The sequence below is a fragment of the Peromyscus maniculatus genome, chromosome 20 (genome assembly GCF_049852395.1).
Source record: "Peromyscus maniculatus bairdii isolate BWxNUB_F1_BW_parent chromosome 20, HU_Pman_BW_mat_3.1, whole genome shotgun sequence".
Taxonomy (NCBI): domain Eukaryota; kingdom Metazoa; phylum Chordata; class Mammalia; order Rodentia; family Cricetidae; genus Peromyscus; species Peromyscus maniculatus.
Genome location: NC_134871.1, coordinates 70,309,007 through 70,334,725, shown reverse-complemented (window position 1 = coordinate 70,334,725; position 25,719 = coordinate 70,309,007). Strand labels below are relative to the sequence as shown.

The window sequence follows — 25,719 nt, the reverse complement described above, 5'->3', positions numbered from 1 at the left end:
CGGTTCACACCTGGGCACGGAGGCCGCCCGCCGCCTCGGGGGGCGGAGAACCTTCGCGCCCATAGCCTATCAGCGCTGCGGGGGCCGAGCCGGTCTCCTCTTCATTGGTGGGAGGCAAGGTGACGTCACCCCCGGGCGGAAGAGAGCGCCGTGATTGGTTGGCGCGGGGACGGGGGTGGGGTGGGGTGGGGCTTGCGCTTGGAGTCTGCGCCGAACTTTCTCCGTCCGTCCAGGCTTCCCGGCGGTCGTGGGGTCTCCGCGGGGCGTGGGGACGGCGCCGCGGGAACCTGGGCGTTGCTCTCCGGGCCGACTCCCGCAGACCCGCTGGCCGGAAGTGATCTGACTGACCGGAAGCGAGGCCTGAGGGGAAAGTGCGGGTCCCGCCCCCCCGAGGGTGGAGCTTTCGGTGGCAGGGAGCGGAGGGGACGCTCCGAGCAGTTGGCGTGCAGCGCGTCTCGGCGGAGAGGCGGAGTGGAGGGCGCGCGCGGAGCGGGCCGGGGAGCTCGGCAGCGCCGGGGCTGAGCTCTGGCAAGTCCGGAGGAGTTGAGACCCGGGGGGCGCCTCACGCTCCCGAGAGCCGAACCGGAGGGGCTTTTGCCGCCGGGGCACCCTAGGAGCAGCCGGGGTGCAGCCTGCAGCTCAGGCTTGGGGTTCTGGTGCGGCGCGCGAGGGACCCGGCTCCGGCGGCGCCCCTGCCGGGTAGAGTTACGCTCCGTGCCTTTGTCCAGGGCGAGGAAGGAGCCGGGATGGCCTGGGCTCTGAAGCTGCCGCTGGCGGATGAAGTGATTGAGTCGGGGCTGGTGCAGGACTTTGACGCGAGCCTGTCCGGCATCGGCCAGGAACTGGGTGCTGGTGCTTATAGCATGAGGTGGGTGCTGTTTTCCTCAGGCCGTCCTTACCTTCTGAATAACAAAGGCTTGGAAGTGGGGGAGGCGAGGGGGGGGCACGACAGAGCTTAAAAAGCTGCCTGCAGCGGGGTGGGGAGACTTTTTCTTTTTCTCCTGTTGGTTTGAGTAGTGAGAGGTGTGGGAGAACTGGGAAAAGACTGTAGGAAGTGTCAGCTCTGCGGGGCCCTTGGAAGGAGACGGAATGCCTCCTGATCAGCATCCAGATGGTGGGAGGCTTGCGCACTGGCTGTATGTGTATGTGCGTATGCCTGGATTCACGTGAGGAAGGGGTTATTACATTGAGCAAGTGAGGGGTGTCTGGGAAGTAGAGTTGGGAACGGAGGCTTAAGTTGACTCCTTGGCCAAGAGGTCCACACATAGCCGTCTCTTACGACAAACTTGTTATAAGGCTTCTCTTCCAGGGGTTCTGTCTTTAGAAACTTGAGCTGCGAAGTTTTTAAAAAGTGACCAAGAAAGCCATGTGTATTAGTGTAGGTCTGAAATACCTGCACCCCAGCCGGCACTCGGGGAATCAGGAGTTCAAGGCCATCCTTGGCTACATAGCAAGGACAGCATGGGCTACATGAAATCCTGTCTCAAAAAAAAAATGTGGCAAAGATAACTTCTAGATGTTTCTAGACACCTGTGTATTGAGCTCATTGTCAGGGAAGGTGGGGTAGAGGAGTGGTGTAGATGAAATTCTAAACGGTCGTTTAAATAAGAAACACAGCCAAATACAGAGTTAAAAGCCCAGAGATGGAAGAGTAGCCAAAGGCTAAGACCGCCTTATCTTACCACTCGCTCCCCTGAGAGAGACCTTCTTCCTGTGTCCTCTCTTTTTATTGCCTTCTGTTCTGCCTTCCCATTGGTTCTAAACCCAACCACATGACTTCTTCGTCACTGCCTGTCTATACAGACCTCCAGGTCTCTATGGTTGGTACTGGGATTAAAGGTGTTACCATGCTGGCTGTGTCCTTGAACACACAGAGATTTTGCCTGCCATGTGATTGGATTAAGGGCCTGTGCTGCTACCATCACTCCACGTAGTTAAAAGGATATTTATTTAATGGCGTAACTCACAAATTAAGTAATGGGTAGGTCGCAGGGTCTGGGGAAGGTGTAATGCAGTCCAGCGGTGTTCTCCGGAGCTCTGCACAGTCAATCTCCACCGGTCAGCGTTCTGGCACCAAGAGAGCGCCCAGCAAGAGCGCTCGCCCATCCAGTTCTCGGATCCCCAGGCGCCTCCCCTCGCCCCGCCTCGTAGGCGTGACAGTTGCCAGAGTCTCAATAGGGGTTGGAACTTCCAGAACCAAGCTGGAATGGCTACCCACTACATCTCCCCCTTTTTGTCTAAATAAGAAGGTTCTAAACTAATACAAGACTATATACAAAGGAATGGTTATCAAATATTGTCCAGAAATATGGCCGGGCGGTGGTGGCGCACGCCTTTAATCCCAGCACTCGGGAGGCAGAGGCAGGCGGATCTCTGTGAGTTCGAGGCCAGCCTGGTCTCCAAAGCGAGTTCCAGGAAAGGCGCAAAGCTACACAGAGAAACCCTGTCTCGAAAAACCAAAAAAAAAAAAAAAAAAAAAAAAAAAATATTGTCCAGAAATAATGAGAGATAATGACCTAGATAAGATGTAACTACAACCAATGCAAACAATATCAAGCAAGAAACACATACTAAAATCCAGAGAAGTATAGAGCATAGGTAAACAGCATGTTATAAAGATCATTCAAAGGTGTCCTATCCTAAAGAACCTGAATCTAATACTTAATATGTTCTAAGATATTATATATACTAAGTTGTAACTATAACTGCTAGTCTTCAATCCCATCAAAGACCTGAGAAGGAACATAATGGTCCCTGAGAAATGGTAGATGGATGCAAGCAACTTTCGGGAATCTTGCAAGAGTAGACCAAGACAGCTGGCAGCCTGGACAGTCACCTAATGTTTCTCAGCATTGTTGGTGCATTCAAATTGGCTACAGGCCTAGAGTATCTGACAGACCATTTTCAGAAGCAGGATTTCTGAAAGACCATCTTACCCTGTCTTGGCAGAGTACAGTGGTCGCTTTCCTTGTGTCCCGCTTGTCCAGAAAGGACAGCATTGCATTTGTACTGTCAGCCATCAAGGCAAGGGCAGTTCTTTGCCCAGTAGGCCATTTTGTGCCAAAAAGACAAACTTCCAAATGGAAATGTCTTAGAAGCCCAACATTCTCTCGGGATCAATTGGTGCAGCCAGGAGCAATTGTGTCTCATGTCAACAGAATTTTAAGTTATTTAAATGCCATATTCTCTAGGTTTATGAAGTGTTTGAAGATTACCTGCCCATCTGACCTATGTATCTGTAAATCTCGATAACCTAACTAACGTAACTATAGAGATGACAGGCATAGGCTACTATAAGCAAATGTATGGTGAAGAACGATGACTTCAAAATTGTGACAATACACAAGATATTTATAACAGAGGTAGGAATATATAGTGCCATATGCAATATGACAATAACCTTAAATATATATCAATATACCAATTATCCTAAACAGAAGTAGAACATGTATAAAGTATGACAGATATAAATTTACATTTGTATCAATATATGTTTCAAATGAGAGTAGAAATATATGTACATTATAACAAATATAGTTCTGTATTTGTATCAATATACAAATTATCTTAAACAGGAGTATAAAAATAGTTTACATTTGTATCAACATATAAGAATCTATAACAGTACAAATTACAGTGCAAATTATCTAAGGTTGCTATTTTACTAAGTTTGTTTACTAGTATATACAGTGATTTACCATCATATCTTATACTCATCTGTTCCATTTCTTCTCCCCCTCCCTTTTTTTTTTTTTTTTTACAATACTGAGTTAATATTTTCTTCCACCCCCAACCCTATAACCGTCATCCATAACCCTGATAATTATGAAACCTAAGGGAGAAGGGGCGTCATTTTCTTAGAATTGCTTCCTGCCGTTTAGGGGGTGATGTTATCTGTTGAGTACTGTGAGAAAGCTCAGATAGTTAAATCTCAGTTAGACTAACTGTAGCTTCTGCAGCAAGTTTTAGAGTAATGGGTAAGATTGTCTGACATTCTGGCAAGAAGTGTAGTATGATGATGATTACCATGGCATCATTCTGGATTGGGTAGAGTTGTTGTTGTGTTGTTGTTGGGGCCCCTGCAAGAACACCCATTGCTGGGAACTGAACCTGGTCCCTCTGTAAGAACACCCATTGCTGGGAACTGAACCTGGTCCCTCTGCAAGAACACCCATTGCTGGGAACTGAACCTGGTGCCTCTGGAAGAACACCCATTGCTCTTAAGCACTGAGCCAGCTTTCCAATGCCCCAGCAGTAGTCATTCTTTATCAGCCTTCCACACAGACAGAATGTTGCAGCAGTGGTACCTGACTTATGCTAAATGGCTTGCTCTTAACCTCTGATCTCCAGGCAACTTTATTTATTAACATACAAATAAAATCACATTTCAGCACAAATAAAATATCACTGTATTTTCCCCTTCTATTCTAATAAAAAGGAAAAAAGTTATAACTAATATAAGAACTATATACAATATATACAAGCAATAAATACCTAAACAATGTCTAGTCCATTTGCATTTGACAAATTCAGAGAAAATAATTCCATTATCTATCCTATTTTGGTAAGTCCAAAATGTACCTGATTGACTTTCTATCCTAACTTATATTACTAACAGAACTATCTTTTTTTTTTTTTCCTGAATCATTCCTCCCATGGAATTTATTCAAGTCAGTTTAGCTGCAAGTGAGTAGCTACAAGTCTATTATCACCATCATGCTTAACCTTACATACAGAACAATAACCAAAGCATGTCTGCTGTCTTCTAGGATTAGTGATGCAAAGCCATTTTGCTGTGCAATAGTTTTTTTTAAATAATTTAAATTTTAAATAAAAATATTTAAATTTTTTATATGTGTGTGCATCACGTGTACATGAGTTTGAGGAGGTTAGAAGTCATCAAATTCCCTAGAACTGGAATCAGACTGTTGCAAACCATGTGGGTGCTGGGAACTGAACCTGGTCCCTCTGCAAGAACACCCATTGCTGGGAACTGAACCTGGTCCCTCTGCAAGAACACCCATTGCTGGGAACTGAACCTGGTCCCTCTGCAAGAACACCCATTGCTGGGAACTGAACCTGGTCCCTCTGTAAGAACACCCATTGCTGGGAACTGAACCTGGTGCCTCTGTAAGAACACCCATTGCTGGGAACTGAACCTGGTCCCTCTGCAAGAACACCCATTGCTGGGAACTGAACTTGGTGCCTTTGGAAGAACACCCATTGCTGGGAACTGAACCTGGTCCCTCTGGAAGAACACCCATTGCTGGGAACTGAACCTGGTCCCTCTGGAAGAACACCCATTGCTGGGAACTGAACTTGGTCCCTCTGGAAGAACACCCATTGCTGGGAACTGAACCTGGTCCCTCTGCAAGAACACCCATTGCTGGGAACTGAACTTGGTGCCTTTGGAAGAACACCCATTGCTGGGAACTGAACCTGGTCCCTCTGCAAGAACACCCATTGCTGGGAACTGAACCTGGTCCCTCTGTAAGAACACCCATTGCTGGGAACTGAACCTGGTGCCTCTGGAAGAACACCCATTGCTGGGAACTGAACCTGGTCCCTCTGCAAGAACACCCATTGCTGGGAACTGAACCTGGTGCCTCTGGAAGAACACCCATTGCTCTTAAGCACTGAGCCAGCTTTCCAATGCCCCAGCAGTAGTCATTCTTTATCAGCCTTCCACACAGGCAGAACGTTGCAGCAGTGGTACCAGAGGAGAGAGTACTGTGGGCTGAAGAGAGGTCTTTCTGGAGGAGGTGAACCCCAGCACAGAAGCAGAAAAGAAGTGTGGCAGCTGTCCTGTGGAAACTGGGGTGACTGTTGTGAGCAGCACTTTCCACTCTGTTTTACAAAACAGTATTTGGCAATGGCAGCTTGGGGATGTGAATGGCCATGCTGGGTTAGACTGATCAGCTCCAGTAGGACCTGAAGGGAAGAAACTACTTAGCTTTCTCTGACAGACTTCCCACAGAACTCATTAGCATCTTTCAGAATGTCCAGGTTTCAGGTTCTATGGAAACACCAATAGCATGACTTAACAGAACTATCTTATGTCTTTCAAATTTATTATACATACACTTACACGTCTTTAGTGAGTTTCATTTCTAAAATTTTCTTAACAAGGAAAACTATATCTAATCTTCAACTATAACTATAATCTTAAACTCCCTCAGAAACACAAGAAGGAAATAATATTACCTAAAAAAAATAAAAACAGGAAGTGCATGCAAGCGGCTTTAAAAAAAAAGTGAGTTGATAGAAACAGCCAGCTGCCTGGAGAGTCACCTGAGGTTTCTCCGCAGTGTTGGGGCATCATCTTCAGCCTATAGGCTTAGCATATCTGACAGACTCATTTGTGAAGTAGGATGTACACAAGGTCAACAGTTCAACCTCACATTGGGTGAGAGCAGTCCATGTACCAGAAGCACCTGAATTCCAGTAGTGTCATGTCATGATTCAGAATTTTAAATTCTGGAAATCGTTGATGTTTTGTTTTTTGATTCAGCTGTCCATTCTTCTTGGTTGTGTGTGTGGCTTCATCTCTGCATCCGGTTCTTCTCCACATCCTTCTATCAAATGCCAGTCTACTTAGTTACTCTTCAAGAATAACTGTTTCAGCTGCTGTTTCACTGCACACCAGAAGCCATCAGTCCACTGCCAGTTCAGCTGCCTTCAAAGAAAAGGGCACTGTATCTTTTCCGGATTGCAAAGGCCACTTCAGGGATGGTGCCATATTGTCTTGGCCTCAGAAGATGCCTTTTGTTAAAGTCACAACCACACTTGTCTTGGCAAGAATTGGTAGTCCTTTGTTTCGTGTCCTGTCTGTCCATTTTGTCCTGTTGATTCGAGGATACTTTGTTGTCCAGTGGCTAACCTTTGCTACAATGAAAGTTAACTCCATATGCAGTTTCTTCAGTGCCCAATTTTTCTCTGAAGTAGACTGGTACTGCCAGAAGCCGACATGCCTCATAGTCATAAAAAAAAAGAAAAGATTTGTAAGTTATTAAAACATTTTAAATACCGTATTCTATAGATCTCTGAAGGGTTTGAAGATGACCTGTCTATCTAAAATATATCTGCTCAATCTTGAAAACATACCTAATATGACTATAAGTTCGATTGTAATGTCTAACTACTAACTTTCATTTCTTTATATCCTAATAGTTGGTGGTAATAACATTCAAGGATTAGCAAATTGCATTACATTGTTAAATGAACAGTATAAATACAATATCTTGAACAAGATTAGAAATATACGTATAGCATTTTCTAACAATATCAATCTCAATATATATATATAATTTATACAATATACAAGTTATTTATACAAATCCAATGTATTTAAAACTAGTAATTGTCTTTTAAATGTAGATTCAATAATCTATCTTTTTATTTTTATCGTATCTATATCTTCTCTTTATTTTTCCAAGTAGATTCAATAATCTACCCTCTATTCTATCATTTCTATATATCTTTTTTTTTTTTTTTCAGAGTTGAGGACCAAACCCAGGGCCTTGCGTTTGCTAGGCAAGCGCTCTACCCCTATCTTTTTTTTTTTTTTTTCCTAACAAGAACCTTAAATCTAATCTCCTTTGATTATCCTTTTTTCTGACCCTTAACATCTTGTAACCAACCCTGTAAACAATGAAAATTATCCCAGACCCCAAACCCATTAAAAGACCAAAAAAACCACCCGCCCCACACTACCTCTTTGGGAATGTGGGCATCGTATTCTTAAAATTGCTTCCTGCTGGATATGTGCAAAGGCATCTTTATTCTGAAAAGAAGAATTTTAGGTTAATTGTCAAATTCTAGGAAAAGTAGCTATATCCCTTGTTTTCCAGTCTGTGCATAATACCAAAGTTCAGGGCTTATCTCAAGTCCCTATTCAAGTAGTCTTTGAAACTGGATCATCTCAGCTAGCCATCTCAAAATTGCTCTGAGCAGTTTGTAGTCCAAAGCTAATCTGTAGATGATGTTTGTCAGCTTAGTGGTATTATTATTGTCCTCGTGGAATTGTTGTGGGACCCCATCTTCTCCCTGGAGACTTCAAATTTGATGTTAGGCCTGGTCATGATTTCCTTCAGAAAACTGATAAAGACTCGAACACAAAGACATGTATAGGCAGCTAATTGAAGCCTTTTTTCTAGAATTAGTTAGTACTCTATATGACCATTAATATCTTAACAAAGTTTAAAATATATATATATATATATATATAAATCTTGTAACTTTTGATATAAAATTCAAACTTTAAGAAAAGTTTAAAGAATCAGAATAGAATCAAAAAATTGAGATTAGTAGTAATAGAATAGTCCCTTAAATTTTTTGTTGTTGTTGTTTGTTTGTTTTCTCCTGTTCCATATCAGAAGACGGCTCTTTCTTCTGGCATGATACAGGGAGTTTACATTTTCCTTTTAACAACATGCTTGAGTTTAAAGAATCAGAATAGAATCAAATAGAATAGTCCCTTAATTAATTTTGCTTTTGTCCTGTACCATAGCAGAAGATGGCTCTTTTATTCTGGCATGATACAGGGAGTTTGCATTTTCCTTTTTTTTTTTTTTTTTTTTTTTTTTTTTGGTTTTTTTTTTTGGTTTTTTTCGAGACAGGGTTTCTCTGTGTAGCTTTGCGCCTTTCCTGGAGCTCACTTGGTAGCCCAGGCTGGCCTCGAACTCACAAAGATCCGCCTGGCTCTGCCTCCCGAGTGCTGGGATTAAAGGCGTGCGCCACCACGCCCAGCTGCATTTTCCTTTTAACAACATGCTTGGTTTTAAAGAAGGAGAGAGCCATTCTCCAACTCCAAAGCCAGCTTTATATTTAATTGAACTGGGACTACAAGAAGACCAATAGTGTTAAATGTCTTTAGAGAAGAGCAGAAACAAACATTTAGGAAGACTTAGGAAATTTTATAGATGATATACCAACGGTTTTTAATGAATTCTTGCTACGTGGGCACCAAATGTAGATGTAATTCTAAGCAGTCTTATTAATTAAGAAATACAGGGCCAAATAAAGAGTTAAAAGCCCAGAGATGGAGCAGTAGCCAAGAGCTAAGACCGCCTTATCTTACCACTCACTGCCGTCCTTCCCCTGAGAGAGAGATCTTCTCCTGTGTCCTGTCTTTTTATTGCCTTTCTGTTCTACCTTCTCATTGGTTCTAAACCCAACCACATGACTTCCTTATCATTGCCTGTCTATACAGACCTCCAAGTCTTTATGGTTGGTTCTGGGATTAAAGGCGTGTGTTACCATGCTGACTGTGTCCTTGAACACACAAAGACTCTGCCTGCCATGTGATTGGATTAAGGGCATGTGCTACCACTACCAGACTTCTGCTTAATGGCTTGCTCTTAGCTCTGATCCCCAGGCAACTTTATTAACATACAAATAAAATCACATTTTAGCACAAATAAAGTATCACCATACTGTGCCCCACACAACCGGGAGCAAGCTTGCCCACCATTCATGTTTCCACTTGCCAACCAGGATGTCAGTGACATCAGTTACCCAGAGAGGTCTGGGGAGGTCTTAGGACTTAAGCTTTATCTGGCCCCTATTCAAGATGGAAGTTTTGTTCAAATTGGCTTCAGTCTGGTTCCTTCTTTTATTCCCTCGTCTTTGTACATTATTCAAATCCTTGATTATCTATTTCTGACTAAGTGATTGCACTGGGTCCTTAGGACCATGGGCTTAACTGAATTAACTTTAGAGGGAACAAGTTTAACTAAAGCATTCAGGATGCAAGGCCTTATGAAGAGCAGGAGGAAAAGAAGGACCAGTTGTCCTGCTAAGGCGTGAGCAAGGTGGTTAGCCAAGGGGACCAATCAAAGGGATTCAGGTACCAGTTGCCAGCGTGGCTCCTCTGTTCCTTTCTATCCAGTAGGTTTTATTTTAGTTTTGCTAAGTTGTCTAGGATTATTTCAGAATGATTGGCATAAAAACAACAGGTTTCTCCCAAAGGGAATTTGCCTTTGACTTAACATTTTCAGCATGTTAAGGAAACAGGGATGATGTACTCTTTTCTGTAATTACTTCCAGCTGAAACTGGGGCGTCAGTTGTCAGAGCCTTGGAAGGCTGAAAGGCTAGTCAAAGGCTGGGCAATGAGGCATCTATCAGAAGCCTCTGATTAGCTGATCCAGGTGAAAGGACAGTGCAGATGAGTGTTTACAGCTCTCTAAAGGCAGTGGGACCTGGGAGAATGGAGCTGATAAATGAGGTGGACTAAAGTCTTAAGCAATAGCAACTTAATTTAAAGCATCAGGCAATTTATACTCTGAGAGTTAAAAAGAATCCTATGAATAAGGTGTGTAATCACAAGGACACGCCATACAAGGGAAAAACCTGTATATTTCATAGAAGCATATGATTAACCGCAGCTGAAGTAAGCTCACTTCTATCTGCTACACCTGGGAGGAGATAGCACTCTTTTATATAAAAAAGAATATTATTTCTATGTTGATAGTCTTCACACCAAATATGGTTTCTTGTGTTGGAGCCCCTCCCCCCCCAATTTATTTGTGTGTGAGTGTGTGTGTACACATGCTATGGCACTTGTGGAGGTCAGGGGACAACTTTGAGGAACTGGTTCTGGTCTTCCACCATGTGGGTTCCAGGATGGATTCAGGTCCTTAGACTGGGTGGCCAGGGCCTGGACTCACTGGCTAATGGACTCTCAGTGCCTGGGGCTTTAGCCACACTCCTCTCCCTCCTGTGGTAATTTCCCCTGCTGAGATGGCCTCCCAAGTGCTGGGATTAAAGGCGTGCTCCGCCACTGCCCAGCTCCCTCCGAGACTTTTAAGGCTAAAAATCTGTTTTCTAGAACCACTTTGGTGTTGGATAAAGTTGCAGACCCTAGCTATCCAGGGATCAGAAGTCTCAAACCTGTCCAACCTAAGGAGGACATGAGAAGGTTCAAGCTTGATTTTTTGGAAATCTGGAATAGAAGGTGTTATCACTTGGGTCATCAGACCACATAGCAATACAGCCAGTACAACATAGGCACACACATACACACCATCCCCAGTACAACATAGGCACACACATACACACCATCTTTAAGGTTTGTCTTTTATAAGTCCTTTTTTTTTTTTTTTTCTTTCAAATAAGCTAATCAGACTTTTTGGGATGTGCTTAAATTTGGTTTTCTTCTGACTTTTTTTCCTATTTCCATTTTGGAAAAATCTTTAGGACCATACTACTATCTGAAATGCATTTTCAGGGCTGGGGAGATGCCTAGTGGATTCTGCTTTACAGGCCTGTGCTGCACAGGAGCATCTGAGTGTGCATCCCTAGCATGCACATGAAAAAGCCGGTACAGCTGCCTCAAAGCACTCCCTACCCCAGGATCACTGGGACCTGACTAACATGCCTGTGTAAATGCAGGTGGAGATCAGAGGTTGGTGTCATGTTTTCCTCATGGAAGTTACAGATGGTTGTGAGCCGCCATGTGGGTGCTGGGAATTGAACCCAGGTTCTCTGAAAGAGCAGCCAGTGTTGAGCCGTCTCCCCAGCCCAAGCTGATTGTTTCTTTCATTGTGCAGAAGCTTCTTAGTTTCATGAAGTCCCACTTGTCAGCTGTCACTAATTCTTAGGCAAGTGGAGTCCTATTCAGGAAGTCCTTCCCGACACCTGTGTCATGTGGGACTAGGAGATGCAGGCACATGGTTTGTTCATTCTAGCAGTTCCAGTGTTGGATGTGTGGGGTTTTGATCCAGTTGGAGTTAGTTTTTGTGCAAGGTGATGGGTACAGGTCTCATTTCATTCTTCTACTTGCGAACAACCAGCTTTCCCGACACCATTTGTTGAAGACGCGTTCGTTTCTCCAGCGTTTGGTTTTGGGATCACCATCTAATAAAGTAGCTGGTGTGATGTTTGATGTTGGGGTCTTCGATTTTGTCTCGTTGGTCTGTGTCTGTTTTTGTGCCATGATATGCTGTTTTTATTACTGTGGCTCTGTGATGGATCTCAAGTCCCGGAATTGTGTTCCCTTTAGCATCATTCTTTTTGTTCAGGATGGTTTTGGCTGTCTGGGGTCTTCTGGTCCCATATGAATTTTAGGATAGTTTTTTTGTTTTTGTCTTCTTTTTCTGTGAAGATGGGGGTTTTGATTGGGATTACATTGAATCTGTAAATAGCTTCTGGTAGAATTGTCATTTTCACAATGTTGATCCATGAGCATGGGATGTTTTCCCATTTTCTAGTATCTTTATCTCTTTCTTCAGAGGTTTAAAGTTTTCACTGTAGAGGTCCTTCCTTTCTTGGTTTGATTTATTCCTAGATACTCCATTTTCTTTGAGGCTCTTGTGAATGGGAATATGTCCATGTTCTCCTTCTCTGTATGTTTATTGTTGGTGTACAGTAAAGTTGTCAATTTGTGCAAGTTGATTCTGTAGCCTGCCACGTTCCTGAATTTGTTTATTGTTCCTAGAAGTCCTGGTAGAGTTTTTGGGATCTCTATAGCATCATATCACCTGCAGGTAGGGGTAGTTGACGACTTCTTCCCATGTTTGTATGCTTTAGTTCCTTCTTGTGTGACTGCTCCAGCTAGAGCTTTCACCGGTTGAAAAGGATGGGAATAGTGGGGATCTGTCTGTCTGTCTTGTTCTGACTTCAGTGGGATTACTTCAAGCTTGGCTTTATTTAGGACAATGGTTCAAGACCCCCTTGGGGTTCTATATCAGATATTTACATTACAATTCATAATAGTAGAAAAATTATAGTTATGAAGTAGTAGTGAAATAATTCTATGGTTGTGGGTCACCACAACATGAGGAACTGTATTAAAGGTTTGCAGCATTAGGAAGGCTGAGAACTACTGATTTAGGATGATGTTGGCTGTGGGTTCCTTGTATGTAGCTTTTATTATTTTGAAGTATGTTCCCTCTAAGCCCTACATTCTCTAGGACCTTTATTATCAAGGCATGCTGGATTTTATAAAGGGCTTTTTCTGCATCTCTTGAAATGATCATGTGAGTTTTGTCTTTAGGTCTATGAATGTGGTTTATTGCATTTATTGACTTGTATATGTTGAACCGTCCCTGCATTTCAGGCGTAAAGCCTACTTGGTCATGGTGTATAATCTTTTTGATGTATTCTGTATTCTGTTTGGAAGTATTTTATTGTGTATTTTTGAGTCTGTGTTTAACAGGGCTATTCGCCTGTAGTTTTCTCTTTTTCTGTTGCATCTTTCCCTGGTTGAGGATCAGTCTGACACAGTAGGAGTTTGGGAGTGCTCCTTCTGTTTCCTTCCTTCTTTATTTTAATAGTTGAAGAAGGACTGACTGTAGATCTTTGACTATCTTACAGAATTCTGCTATGAATCCATCTGACCCTGAACTTTTTTTTTTCATAGTTGGAAGGTTTTTTGTCATTATTTCAATCTCCCCATTTGTTATGGGTCTGTTTAGGTTGTTGACTTCTTGGTTTCTACAATTTGCTGATTCTTTGCATTGTTTTGTTTCTGTTTTGTTGATTTCTGCTCTGATATTATTTCTTGCCACCAACTGGGTTTGAATTTGTTTTGTTCTTGTTTTTCCAGTTTTTTTTTTTGAGTTGCATCATTAAGCCATTTATCTGTGCTCTTTCTGGTTTGTAATGTGGGTGTGTAGAATGGATTTCTCATGGAGGACTGTCTAAAGGATGTCTTTGTTTTCATCTTCAGTTAGTTCCAGGGAGTTTCTTTCTTTCTTGATTCCTTTGATCCACTCGTAATTTAGTAGTGAGTTGTTTAATCTCCATGAATTTGCATATTTACTAGAGGATTTTTTAAATTTTTTATTTTTTTGCTGCCAATTTTAAGTTGGATTGCACTGTGGTCAGATAGGATACAGGGAGTGATTTCAGTCTTTTTGAATTTGGGAAGATTTGTTTTGTGTCCCAGAATGTGGTCTGTTTTAGAAAAGCTTCCATGTGCTGCTGAATAGAATGTGTATTCTTGTATTCTTTAGTGTTTGGATAGAATATTCTGTAGAAATCTGTTAAGTTCATTTGAAGTCTGATGTCAGTTATTTCTGATGTTTCTTCTTTCCTTTCTGTCCAAATGACCTGTCTATTGGAGAGAGTGGAGTATTGAAATCAACTACTATTAATGGATTGATGTTAACATTTTTCATGAGATTAGGTGTACATGTGTTTTGGATAGTGATGTCTTCTTGGCTAACTGTCCCTGAGTGGAGTGGAGTGTCCCTCGTGGTCTCTTTTGATTCGTTTTAGGTTGAAGTCTGTTTTGTCAGACAATAGGATAGCAACGTCTGCTCGATTAGAGTGCTTTGTTCATCCTTTTTACTCCAAGGCAGTACCTGTGTTTCTTTCTTTCTTTCTTTCTTTCTTTCTTTCTTTCTTTCTTTCTTTCTTTCTTTCTTTCTTTCTTCCTTCCTTCCTTCCTTCCTTCCTTCCTTCCTTCCTTCCTTCCTTCCTTCCTTCCTTCCTTCCTTTTCCTTCTTTTTTCTTTTGGTTTTTCAAGGCAGGGTCTCTTGTATTCCAGACTGCCCATGAGCTCACTGTGTAGTAGAGGATGATCCGAACTACTATATATTTTTTAACATTTATTTATTTATTTGTGTGTATGTGTGTTTGATGACAAGTGCTTCTGTCTGCTGAGCCGTTTCACTAGGCTGCCTGAACGTCTGGTCCTCCTGCCTTTACCTCTTAAGTGTAGGCTATAGGAATGTTCTGCCATGCCTAGTTTACGCTACAGACCAAACACAGGGTCTTGTGCATGCTGGAGAAGCACTCTACCAGGTGATCCACATCTCCAGCACCCATCTCATCCTTTAACAATTGAACTTTCTATACCTTATGTTTGATTAAAGATAGGCCAAATTGGCCAGGCATAGTGGCGCACACCTTTAATCTCAGCACTCGGGAGGCAAAGGCAGGTGGATCTCTGTGAGTTCCAGGACAGGCTGGTCTGTGTAGAAAGATGGTCTCAAAAAACAAAGAACAAACAGAAAATGATATGCCAAATTGACAACAGTCTATATAGCACTGATTCTGCAGAATTGAAACAGAAGTATAAAATCCCATCAGTAATATTTACTAAGCACACATGAGTCTTAGGGTTTCTACTGCTGTGAAGTGACACCATGACCATGGCAACTCTTGTAAAGGAAAACGTTTAATTGAGGGGGCCTGCTTACAGTTTCAGAGTTTCAGTCCATTATCATCATAACGGGGAGCATGGCAGCATGCAGGCGGAAGAGGTGCTGGACACGGAGCTGAAAGTCCTACGTCTTGCAGGCAACAGGAAGTCAACTGAGACACTGGGTGGTGTCCTGAGCATAGGAAACCTCAAAGCCCGCCCCCACAGTGACACACTTCCTCCTACAAGGTTATACCCACTCCAACAAAGCCACACCTCTTAATAGTGCCACTCCCTATGAGATTATGGGGGCCAAATACATTCAAACTATCACAACATAGAAGTCATCACTTCAAATAGCTTCACTGAAATGAGTTAAATGAATGAAACAATTTGATAATGTAATAAAATGCTTACTTACACATTGGCAGAAACTACAGAGAGTCTACCAGAATGGCTTTTCCTAATTTGTAATCAGCTTACCCTTGAGAACAGAGCAGACTTTCCCCTTGCTTTAGCATATATTAATTATACGTAATAGGTTTTCTTCTGACATGCTCATTTTGATAATTTTCACCCTGCATTGCTCTCTCTTGTACTCCCACTGATCTTTCCCCTCTTTCCAGCTAATCCTACTTTCATGTCATGTGTGTGAGTATGTGACAAGAGCTGGTGTCTTAGTCAGGGCTACCATTGCTGTGAGGAAACACCATGACCAAAGCATCTGGGGAGGAAAGGGTTTATTTGGCTTCCACATCACAGTTCATCATCAAAGGAAGTCGGAGAAGGAACTTAAGCAGGGCAGGAACCTGGAGGCAGGAGCTGATGCAGAGGCCATGGAGGATGCTGCTCACTGGCTTGCTTCGCATGGCTTACTCAGCCTGCTTTCTTACAGAACCCAGGACCACCAGCCCAGGGATGTCACCACCACATGCCCTACAGGCTTGCCTGAAGCCTGATCTAATGGAGCCTTTTTTTCAATTGAGGTTCCCTCCCCACTGATGACTCTAGCTTGTGTCAAATTGACATAAAGCTAGCCAGTACACTGGCTTTTATACTTCCAAATTGGTTTTATTTTGAATGCATTTTGTTTAAGAGTACTGGCTGCCCTTTCAGAGTTACTGAGTTCAATTCCCAGCAACTACATGATGGCTCACAACCATCTATAATGGGATCTGGTGCCCTCTTCTGGCATGCAGGCATACATGCAGACAGAGCACTCATACCTAAAAAAGAAAATATATAAATAAATAAAACTAAAAAAAAAAAAAAGAAGAAGTAGGGGCCTTGGACTGTGTTTACCAGGGATCTTTAGTCTGCATCTCTAGGATTGTGGAACTGAAAGTTCTTTTGCTCCAGCAATAAAGACATGTAGTATAGAAAAACATAGGTAACTCTAGAATGTAAAATCTCTGATGAAGGGCTGGAAGGATTGCTCAGTAGGTACAGGCGCTCACTGCTAAGTCTAATAACCCGAGTTGTGTCCCTGGAAACCACATGATGGAGGAGAGAACAGACTCCAGAAAGTTGTTGTCCTTTCTCCCTCAGACGTGCAGAGTGTGTGTGTGTGTGTGTGTGTGTGTGTGTGTGTGTGTGTGTGTCTGTGTCTGTGTCTGTGTGTGTGTGTGTGTGTGTCTCTGTGTGTGTGTGTCTCTGTGTGTGTGTGTCTGTGTGTGTATGTGGGTGTGTGTGGTGTGTGTGTATGTGTGTGGTGTGTGTGTATGTGTGTGGTGTGTGTGTATGTGTGTGGTGTGTGTGTGTGTGGTGTGTGTGTGTATGTGTGTCTGTGTGTCTGTGTGTGTGTAAATAAATGTAGACATATTTGGGGCAGCTGTACTGCTTTGGTAATTTTAGAATCTCAGCCTTAAATGACAGATCTTTGCTTAGTCATGGAGACTTATGTGGGGTGCCACACAGTGGGGACCAGGGCCTGTTGTTGTATGTTAGCCTACCTAGGCACTGAGCTTGGAGAAAGACAATACCAACCTGCGTTAATGAGGGTTGAGCTGTTGCTATGTCAGAATCCAATTTACCTCGATTCCTGGTAATCTTCATTAATCTTTCACAGAAATCAGCAGAGGTGACTGTTTGTCAGAGTCAAGTCTCCCAATGCCTTTTCTCACCTTGCTTTCTGTTTTCTACAGTGTTTGTTGTAGCTGATCTTGAGAATTGTGACAGAGTTCTTTTCTAGAAAACTCCATACTTCTATGGTTTGAAATAGTCTCCAGGGAGCAAGAGTGTTTTTCTCTGACTGATTGATATGCCTAGGAAGGAGAGATTCCCCACCTTGCATGCTCATTCTCATTAGGTCTCCTACAGCCCAGACTGGCTCTGAGTTCACGGTCCTCGTCCTTCAGCCTCCTGGTGCTGGGTTAGAGCTGTGCACCATCACACTGGGCTTCTCCACTCTTTTGTTTTTTTGGAAAAGTATTATTTATTTTTATTTTACATGTATGAGTGTTTTGCCGGCATATATGTATGCCCTGTGTGTGTACCTGGTGCCAGTGGGGGCAGAAAAGGTATTGGATTCCTAGGACTGGAGTTAGAGATGGTTGTGAGCCACCATGGGTGTGCTGGGAATCCAGTCCAAGCAGCTGGTACTCTTAACCACTGAGCGTTCTCTCCAGCCTCACTTTCCTCTTCTAACTGCATCCATTTGGACAGAATACGTACAGTTACAGGCCTGAGGAGGAGGGAGCGCCTTCCATGTCTGTTCTTCTCAGTACTTCTTAGCTACCGGCAACTTTCATGAAAACTGGGTGGAGTGACGCTGGGCTCTGTCCCAGCTCTTGGAGGTGGAGACAAGAGGATCTCTAGACTGGGGCCGGCTTGGGTTACGTAGGAGATTCTGCCTTTCAATACAGCAGACTGCGTTTCGTGAGCGGGACACGTGTGAATCTGGCGTTTTATTTTGGCGTTTCTCTCCTGCGGTGCTGTGGGTCAAGGCAGAGCCTCACAGACGCCCTGCTCTGCATGGAGCTCTTGTCTCCAGCTGTCTCTTCCCACTTAAGCTGGGCGTGGTTATGTGCTTGCTTGTGACCCCAGGGTGTGTGAGGGATGGGGACAGGCTTGTTGGGCTGGTAGCCACCAGCCTAGCTAGGTTCAGTGTGATGTCTTTCTCAAGGGGATAAGGCTGAGAGTGAGAGAGCAGGACCCCGACCTTCTCTGGCCTGTTTCCAGAAGTGCACACCCTCCTCTCAGGACACACACACCTCATACACACACGTGTGCACAAAAAACATTAGGAAAAGAAAACGCCACAGACAAAAGATGTACTTTTTGAGCTAGGCACACACTTGTAATCCCAGCACTCTGGAAATGAAGGTAGGAAGATCTCTAGATAAAGGCCAGCCTAGGTTACATAATAAACACTCTTAAAAACAAATGCAAAAATTCCTGTAACTTCATCTCCAGGGGATCTCACATCCTCTTCTGGTGTCTGAGGGTTCCAGGTGTACATCTGTTGCACATATGTATAGAATAAATAAATATTTTTTTAATGTAGACAAACAAAAAGATCGAGTATTTAAATTCTTCAGTACCATCCCCTTTCTCCAAAGGTTTTGTTGTTGTTGTTGTTGTTTTGGGATAGGGTTTTTGTTTGTTTGTTTGTTTGTTTGTTTGTTTTTTTGAGACAGGGTTTCTCTGTGTAGCTTTGCACCTTTCCTGGAACTCACTTGGTAGCCCAGTCTGGCCTCGAACTCACAGAGATCCGCCTGGCTCTGCCTCCCGAGTACTGGGATTAAAGGCGTGCGCCACCACCGCCCGGCTTTGGGGTAGGTTTTTTGTTTGTTTTCTGAAACAGGGTCTCACTGTCTAGCCTCGGCTGGCCTGGAACTACAGACCTGGAGGTCAAGGCCAGCCCTCTGAGTGCCGAGATTAAAAGTATGCACCACCACCACCATACTTGACTATGATTTTTCTTATTTACAAAAAATATTTATCATAGAAAGCTTCAAATACATAACAAAGTAAACATAAGATAATAAGCACCATATACTCAGAGAACCCTGTTTTGGGGCCCTTAACATGAAATTTATCATTTATACCTCTGCCAATTTCCCTTCTTACTCTCAATTTTTTTTAAATAAAATAATTATTTTTTAGTTTATGTATATGGATGTTTGCATGCATGTATGTGTTCCACGTGTTGTGCCTGGCACCTACGGAAGTCAGAAGAAGGCATTGGATCTCCTGCAACTGGAGTTACAGAAAGTTGTGAGTCACTGTGTGGGTGGTGTCAATTAAACCCTGGTCCTCTGCAAGAGCAGCCAGTGTCCTTAACTGTCCTTAACTACTAAGTCATCCCTCCAGCCCCTTAAATTCTTTCTTCTCTTCCTTCCCTCCCCCCGCTTGTCAATTTTATACATGTATACAGTATTTTGATCATGGTCACCTCCATTTCTCTCCCCACTTCCCCAACTCGCATCCTTTTTTTTCCTCAGTGAGTCTGGATAGTTCTGCCTGTGTGCACATGAACTGTGGGATCATCTGCTAGAGCATGGCCACACCCCCAAATACAGATGTCTTGCCCTCCTTCAGAGCCGTCAGGGTAGCTCCTCAGCCAGCCCTGGCCCTGTGCACCTCCCCACGCGTGCTGGAGTCTTGACTGGCCTGATCTCATCTGAGTCTCACGCTAACCACAGCTGCTGTGGATCTCATGAGGGCAACAGCCATGTCATGTCCAGGAGACAGCATTTCAGAACACTTCTTTGTGTCTCTTACATGTTTTTCTGCCTCCTGTGACATTTCCTGAGCCTGGGGATGGGCGTTTGTATGAATGTCCTGTTTAGTGAGTACAGTCACTGATTCTCAGCGCTTTGACCAGTTGTGACTTTCTGTATTGACTGTTGCCTGCTGTAAAAAGCTTCAGTGACAAAGGGTGATTGCAGCACAGATCTATGAATATAAATACAATACTTAGAAAGCAGTTTGACTGCATGGCCATTTAGCAGAACAGCAATAGGAGGTTCCCTGAGGGCCTGTGACCGCCTCGCTCCTAGGCTTCTGACCAGACAGACGTACAGTAGGTAGGACTTCCCTCCTGTGGAGCAGCTGTCCCATCTAGTCAGAAAGCACTTGGTTGCCACCATAACCTGCATGCCGTCATTCCACCACTGGGCACATCTTCCTGGGTAGGTCCAGGGCTGACAGGAAGATGACTGATAACTTTTCTCCCCAGCAGCCACATAGCACCTTCCAGCCCCATGAAAGTGGGCCGGGAGCTTCGTGACCAGTTCCAGATGGATGTTTCTGTATCGTTCAGTGAAAATGTGTGGTTTCTTCAGCAGCAGGGTCTCATCATCTAGTTATGGGCAATGAAAAGCAGTGTCAGTAGCCTGTGTTGTTTTGGGGGCCTCCATAGACTCCCTGACTAATCATTCTTTAGGGATCCCATGACTGTCACTGCCATTTTAATTTAGTACCCCATGTCTCCTGGGAGCGGTGTGTAGGGTGTCTCTGTTCAAACTCCTTAAGTTTTCCCCCCCTTTTCTAAAGTTGTATCATTGTACATTTCCACTGGTAGATTTTGAGGTCTCATTCATTTTTAAAAAAATATTTATTATGTATACAGTGGTCTGTCTGCATGTATGCCTTCATGCCAGAAGAGGGCGCCAGATCTCATTACAGATGGTTGTGAGCCACCATGTGGGTGCTGGGAATTGAACTCAGGACCTCTGGAAGAGGAGCCAGTGCTCTTAACAGCCACATAGCACCTTCCAGCCAGCTCTGAGCCATTTCTACAGCCCGAGTTCTTGTTCATTTAAATCTTGGTGTTCTGGTGTGTACATATTCTTCAGAGGAAATTGAAATACATTTTATTTTGAGAGTTTTATGATTTGTCTTCAGATAATTGGAAATGCACTATGATTTGGTAGATTCTAAGAACACTTAAGCCGGGCAGTGGTAGCGCACGCCTTTAATCCCAGCACTTGGGAGGCAGAGGCAGGCGGATCTCTGTGAGTTTGAGGCCAGCCTGGGCTACAGAGTGAGTTCAAGAAAGGCGCAAAGCTACACAGAGAAACCTTGTCTCGAAAAACCAAAAAAAAAAAAAAAAAAAGAACATTTAAAACACAAACTAGAGTGACTGTTCATCAAGATTCAGAGTAATGCCCACTATATCTAAGGTTAAAGTTTGTGAGAGAAAGATTTTGCTGATTGTTTACATCTATTATTATTTTATGGTTTCCAAAATATTTCTGATGTATTTGTTCTTGATCTGTTTTGAGATAGTATCTACAGTGTAGGCCAAGCTGGCCATGAACTCACAGATGTGCCTCAGCATCCTGGTAGCTGAGATAGGCATAAACAGACTTTCTTGTGACTTTTAAGGAATTATAAATATTGTAGCTGGGTGTGACAGTGCCTGCCTGTAAACCCAGCACTTGAAAGGTAAAGATAATAATGTCAGGAATTCAAGGATATCCTTGATGACATAGGGAGTTCAAGGCCAGTCTGTGGTGTATGGCGAGGCCCTGTTTTGTTTTGTTTTGTTTTATTGTTTTTAAAAAAACAAAAACAAAAAACAGGGAGCTGGAGAGATGGCTCAGTAGTTTAAGAGTCTTCCAGAGGAACAGTTTGATTCCCAGCATGCACGTGGCCGCTCATAACACACTGTAACTCTAGTTCCAGGGGATCTTAGACCCTCTTCTGGCCTCGACAGACACCAAACATGCAATGCACACTAGTTAAAACACCCATACACATAAAATCAAAAAACAAAACAAAGCTGGGTGGTGGTGGTGGTGCACATCCTGTGAGTTCCAGGCCAGCCTGGTCTACAGAGTGAGATCCAGGTCATCCAGGACTGTCTTGAAAAACCAAAACCAAACAGACAAAACAGCAGAAACAAGTTGTTTAAGTCCTGTAGTGATATATTGTGTACCCTAATAAAATTTGCCTGAAGATCAGAGAACAGAACAAACCACTAGATTAAACAAAGAAGCCAGGCAGTGATGGCATACACCTTTAATCCTAGCACTCGGGAGGCCGAGATCTGTCTGGATCTCTTGAGTTCAAAGCCACCCTGGATTAGATGAGATGATTTCAGTCTAGGAGAGAAACAAGCCAGGCAGTGGTGGCACATACCTTTAATCCCAGTATTTGGAAGTCACACCTCTTTAATCCCAGCATTAGGAAGGTTGAGACAGGAAATGATGACTGGGCAGAGAAAGTTATGTAAGGCATGAGGAGACAGGAACTGAAGACCTTTTCAGGCTGAGGAGTCCTAGAAGTAAGAGGTGGCTTGTTTCCTTTGTCTCTCTGATCTTTCAGCATCCACCCCAATATCTGGTTTGGGGTTTTTTATTAAAAGACCATTTAGTAATTCGTACTACAAAGTCCTTAGCGTAGATTAGCTCATGTGTTTATATAAAGTTACTGTAGTTGCTTTTGAGACCAAATGCATCTCGGAGTGTTGCTTAAACAGTACCCAGTGCTGGATAGTGAATAAAGAACAACTTTACTTAGTGCACTGTTCGGGGATTGGCCAGCCAGGTATTGGCACCTGCTCTGCTCCGTTTAGGGGTACTTGGCAGGTAGCATCACACATGGAGTTAGAGAAGGCCCTTATAAAACGCCATGCTGTCAGGAACTGGGCTCCACAGGACTCTGCGTCTCTCTCAGCGTGCAGCCCCCTCAGCCTTGTGTGCGTTTCATTTCCAACAATTCTGCTGTCTCAGTGTCACCACAGGAGGGGCAGACACACAGCTTTGGGGAGACTGCCCGTTGCTAACCCCTGGCCCGGACACCCTAGACTTGCATTTTCTGTGAGTCCTGTAACACGGGCTTGACACGCATGTGCTGTCAGAGGATGTTGTCATTAATTACGTTCTAGGTCGGAGGATGTCACAGTAATGTTGGAGGTGGTTTTACAAAGTTTCACCAAGTAAATAGTGTTCATGGCACCGGGCAGTGTTGGCGCACGCCTTTAATCCCAGCACTCGGGAGGCAGAGGCAGGTAGATCTCTGTGAATTCGAGGCCATCCTGGTCTCAAAAGTGAGTTCCAGGAAAGAGGCAAAGCTACACAGAGAAACCCTGTCTCGAAAAACCAAAAAAAAAAAAAAAGTGTTCATGGCTTTTCAAAGACTTCTGTGGCTAATTCTTTTATTAAGTTGAGTGAATCTGCTTTTGTACCGTTATCAGATATTAATAGAAGTCGTTTGTTTTATTTTAGTGATGTCCTTGCGTTGCCCATTTTTAAGCAAGAAGAGTCAAGTTTGCCTCTCGACAACGAGAATGAAATCCTGCCTTTTCAGTATGTGCTTTGCGCGGCCACCTCCCCAGCGGTGAAGCTCCACGATGAAACCCTGACCTATCTCAACCAAGGTCAGATGTTTTCTCACTTCCTGGACAGTAGAGACTGCTGGGCCTAGGACGTGTGACTGTAGACACTAAGGTGACAGGGTAGACCTGTGTAGTGTGACCTGTCACTCTAGAGCCTTATGAGATGGTGTCACCGACTCATTTTGTCTGCCCATTTCCAATTCATGACCCTTGGTTATCACTCTATAACTGTAACTAGCGTTATCAGTATTATTCTACCCAGCCGTGGACAGGTTGCTTTGACTTTGTGTTTTACTTTCCTTATCAGTAAAAATGGGGTTGATGATAACTCAGAAAGTTGTGTCTGTTACGTGTGATAGGGTAGGAGAGTGCCGGCACAGTGCCGGCCACTGTTGGTACCAATAGTGCTATTTGTACATTCGGCAACTGTGTTCTTTCTCCCTGAGTCTGGATAAGTGAATTGTGATAGGTGTAATTTGTAATTTTCTTCTAGGACAGTCCTATGAAATCCGAATGTTAGACAATAGGAAACTTGGAGAACTTCCAGAAATCAATGGCAAGTTGGTGAAGGTAAAACAAGCAACCTGTTCTTCCATATAAAAGCTTTCGCTGCTCCTTTCCGTTTTTCCTGTGCTTGTTTTCTTGGCAAAGCCTCGTTATCTATTCTAGGCTGGCCTGAATCCTGGATCCTGCCCCAGCTTAGCAGAGGGTAATGCTGGGATTCCGGGAATGTGCCATCAATCATAGATAGCTGTTAGTCCTTTTCTTTCTGTTTCATATTCTTTCAGATCCTTACAGGCAGGGCTCGAAGATACCTTTTTGTCAGACTGAGAGATAAACTGAGAATCTTCGGGGTCAGATTAAGCTTTGCTGTTCACATGGAGTTTTTAATTAACTAACTATGTGGCTGTGCGTGTGTACACATGCCACAGTTTGAGTGTGGAGGTCAGAGGACATCTTGAGGGAGTCAGTTTTCTCTTCCTACCACGTGGGTTCCAGGGATTGAATTCAGGGTTGTCCGTCTTACCTGCTAAGCCATCTTGCTGGGCTTCACGGGTTTCTCAGAGTTGCGGAAGACTTGCCAGTCCTTGTCAGGACAGCTTCCTAGTGGGGTTGTTTTGGGTGGTAGAAATCAGCTCCCTAAGGATTTTAATTTTAATGATAATTTTGTGTGTGTGTGGTGCTGGGGATCGAAGCCAGAGCCTACTGTATGTTGAGCAGATCTCTGCCACTGAGCTACATGCACCCCCAGCTGTTCCTTAAGGGTTAGGTTTCTGGTTCTTTGGCTACCCGGGCTTATAACAGGGAAAGCAGAAACTGCTGTCAGTGCCTCTCCTTTCTTCTTGTTGCATCCCGGATGTGAGCTGAGTCCGCAGCAGTTTACTGGGGTCACCACGGAAAAGGGCTCAGAGTTCTCACTTCTGACCTGTGCGGTCTGACCTGAAGATAAGGGCAGCCCAGGAGCCAACAGTGTTTCCAACAGTGCGACAAGGATGCTGACTTCAGTAACTGGGATGGGTTGTCTAGGACTGCCTACCCACTGCAGGAGATGGTGCATGCTCTGTCTAAAGATCTATATAAGATCTAAATAAAGATAAATAAATAAATAAAGATCTGTCTAAGATCTAAATAAAGATCTATAGCAGAACCAGAACCCAACAGCTCCCGTTGATAAATAGCGTTTGCTTTGTGGACTGGTGGTAAGGATTTGGAGAACTCACAGCAAACTTGGTACAGGAGTTCATCAGCCACTTTAAAAGTATGGGGGAGGGTGGTAGTTACCCCCACAAGGTGAGAATAACAGGAAAGTTGCCGGGAGTAGCCTAAGACCCTCGGTGTTTACAGGTTGTGTGTAGGATTGGCAAGTGGGTCCTCGTATGTGTCGTACAGACCCGAGGATTAGGCTGGCAGGATGGCTCAGCAGGCGGAAGCTCTTGCTGCCAGGGGTAGGCGACTTGAATTCCGTCCTCCACACCTACTTGGTGTAAGGACTCGGTGGTGTGTGTGCGTACACTCCCCCAGTAAGGAAATAAAGAAGGAAATGTAGTAAGACTCACAAAGAAGAAAAAGTACTTCCCATGGTGGTTATGGTGGCACAGTGGTTGGAGACTGTTCAAGGCTGGAGCGGGCTGTGTAGTGAGTTGGAGACCAGGCTAGGCTACCTAGTGAGAGCCTCTCAGCTTCACTTAGGAGTCCGTCAGCAGCTCAAGTATATTCTCAGCTAACTGTAAAATTGATGTGTGATCCCAGCGCTTGGGAGGCTGAGGAAGGAGGAGGATCCAGAATCTGATGCCAGGGCTAGAGATGGCTCATTGGCTAAAAGCGCGTGCAGCCCAGCCTGCC

General features: G+C 43.8%; 1 protein-coding gene across 3 annotated transcripts in view; it reads left to right on the top strand.

Moving 5' to 3' along the window:
• Positions 1-362: 362 nt before the first annotated feature.
• The window catches only part of Tfcp2 (transcription factor CP2), a 55,928-nt gene continuing 30,571 nt past the window's right edge, over positions 363-25,719 (top strand). Inside the window, exons 1-4 of one of the 3 annotated variants that reach the window (XM_076556850.1) lie at positions 393-528; positions 729-868; positions 23,267-23,418; positions 23,870-23,946. In XM_076556850.1, coding sequence (XP_076412965.1) covers positions 747-868; positions 23,267-23,418; positions 23,870-23,946 — 351 coding nt within the window. In that variant the 5' untranslated portion in view covers positions 393-528; positions 729-746. Of the gene's footprint in view, positions 869-23,266; positions 23,419-23,869; positions 23,947-25,719 lie in introns of all 3 variants that reach the window. The other 2 variants (XM_006981908.4, XM_016000461.3) reach the window with 2 other exon arrangements.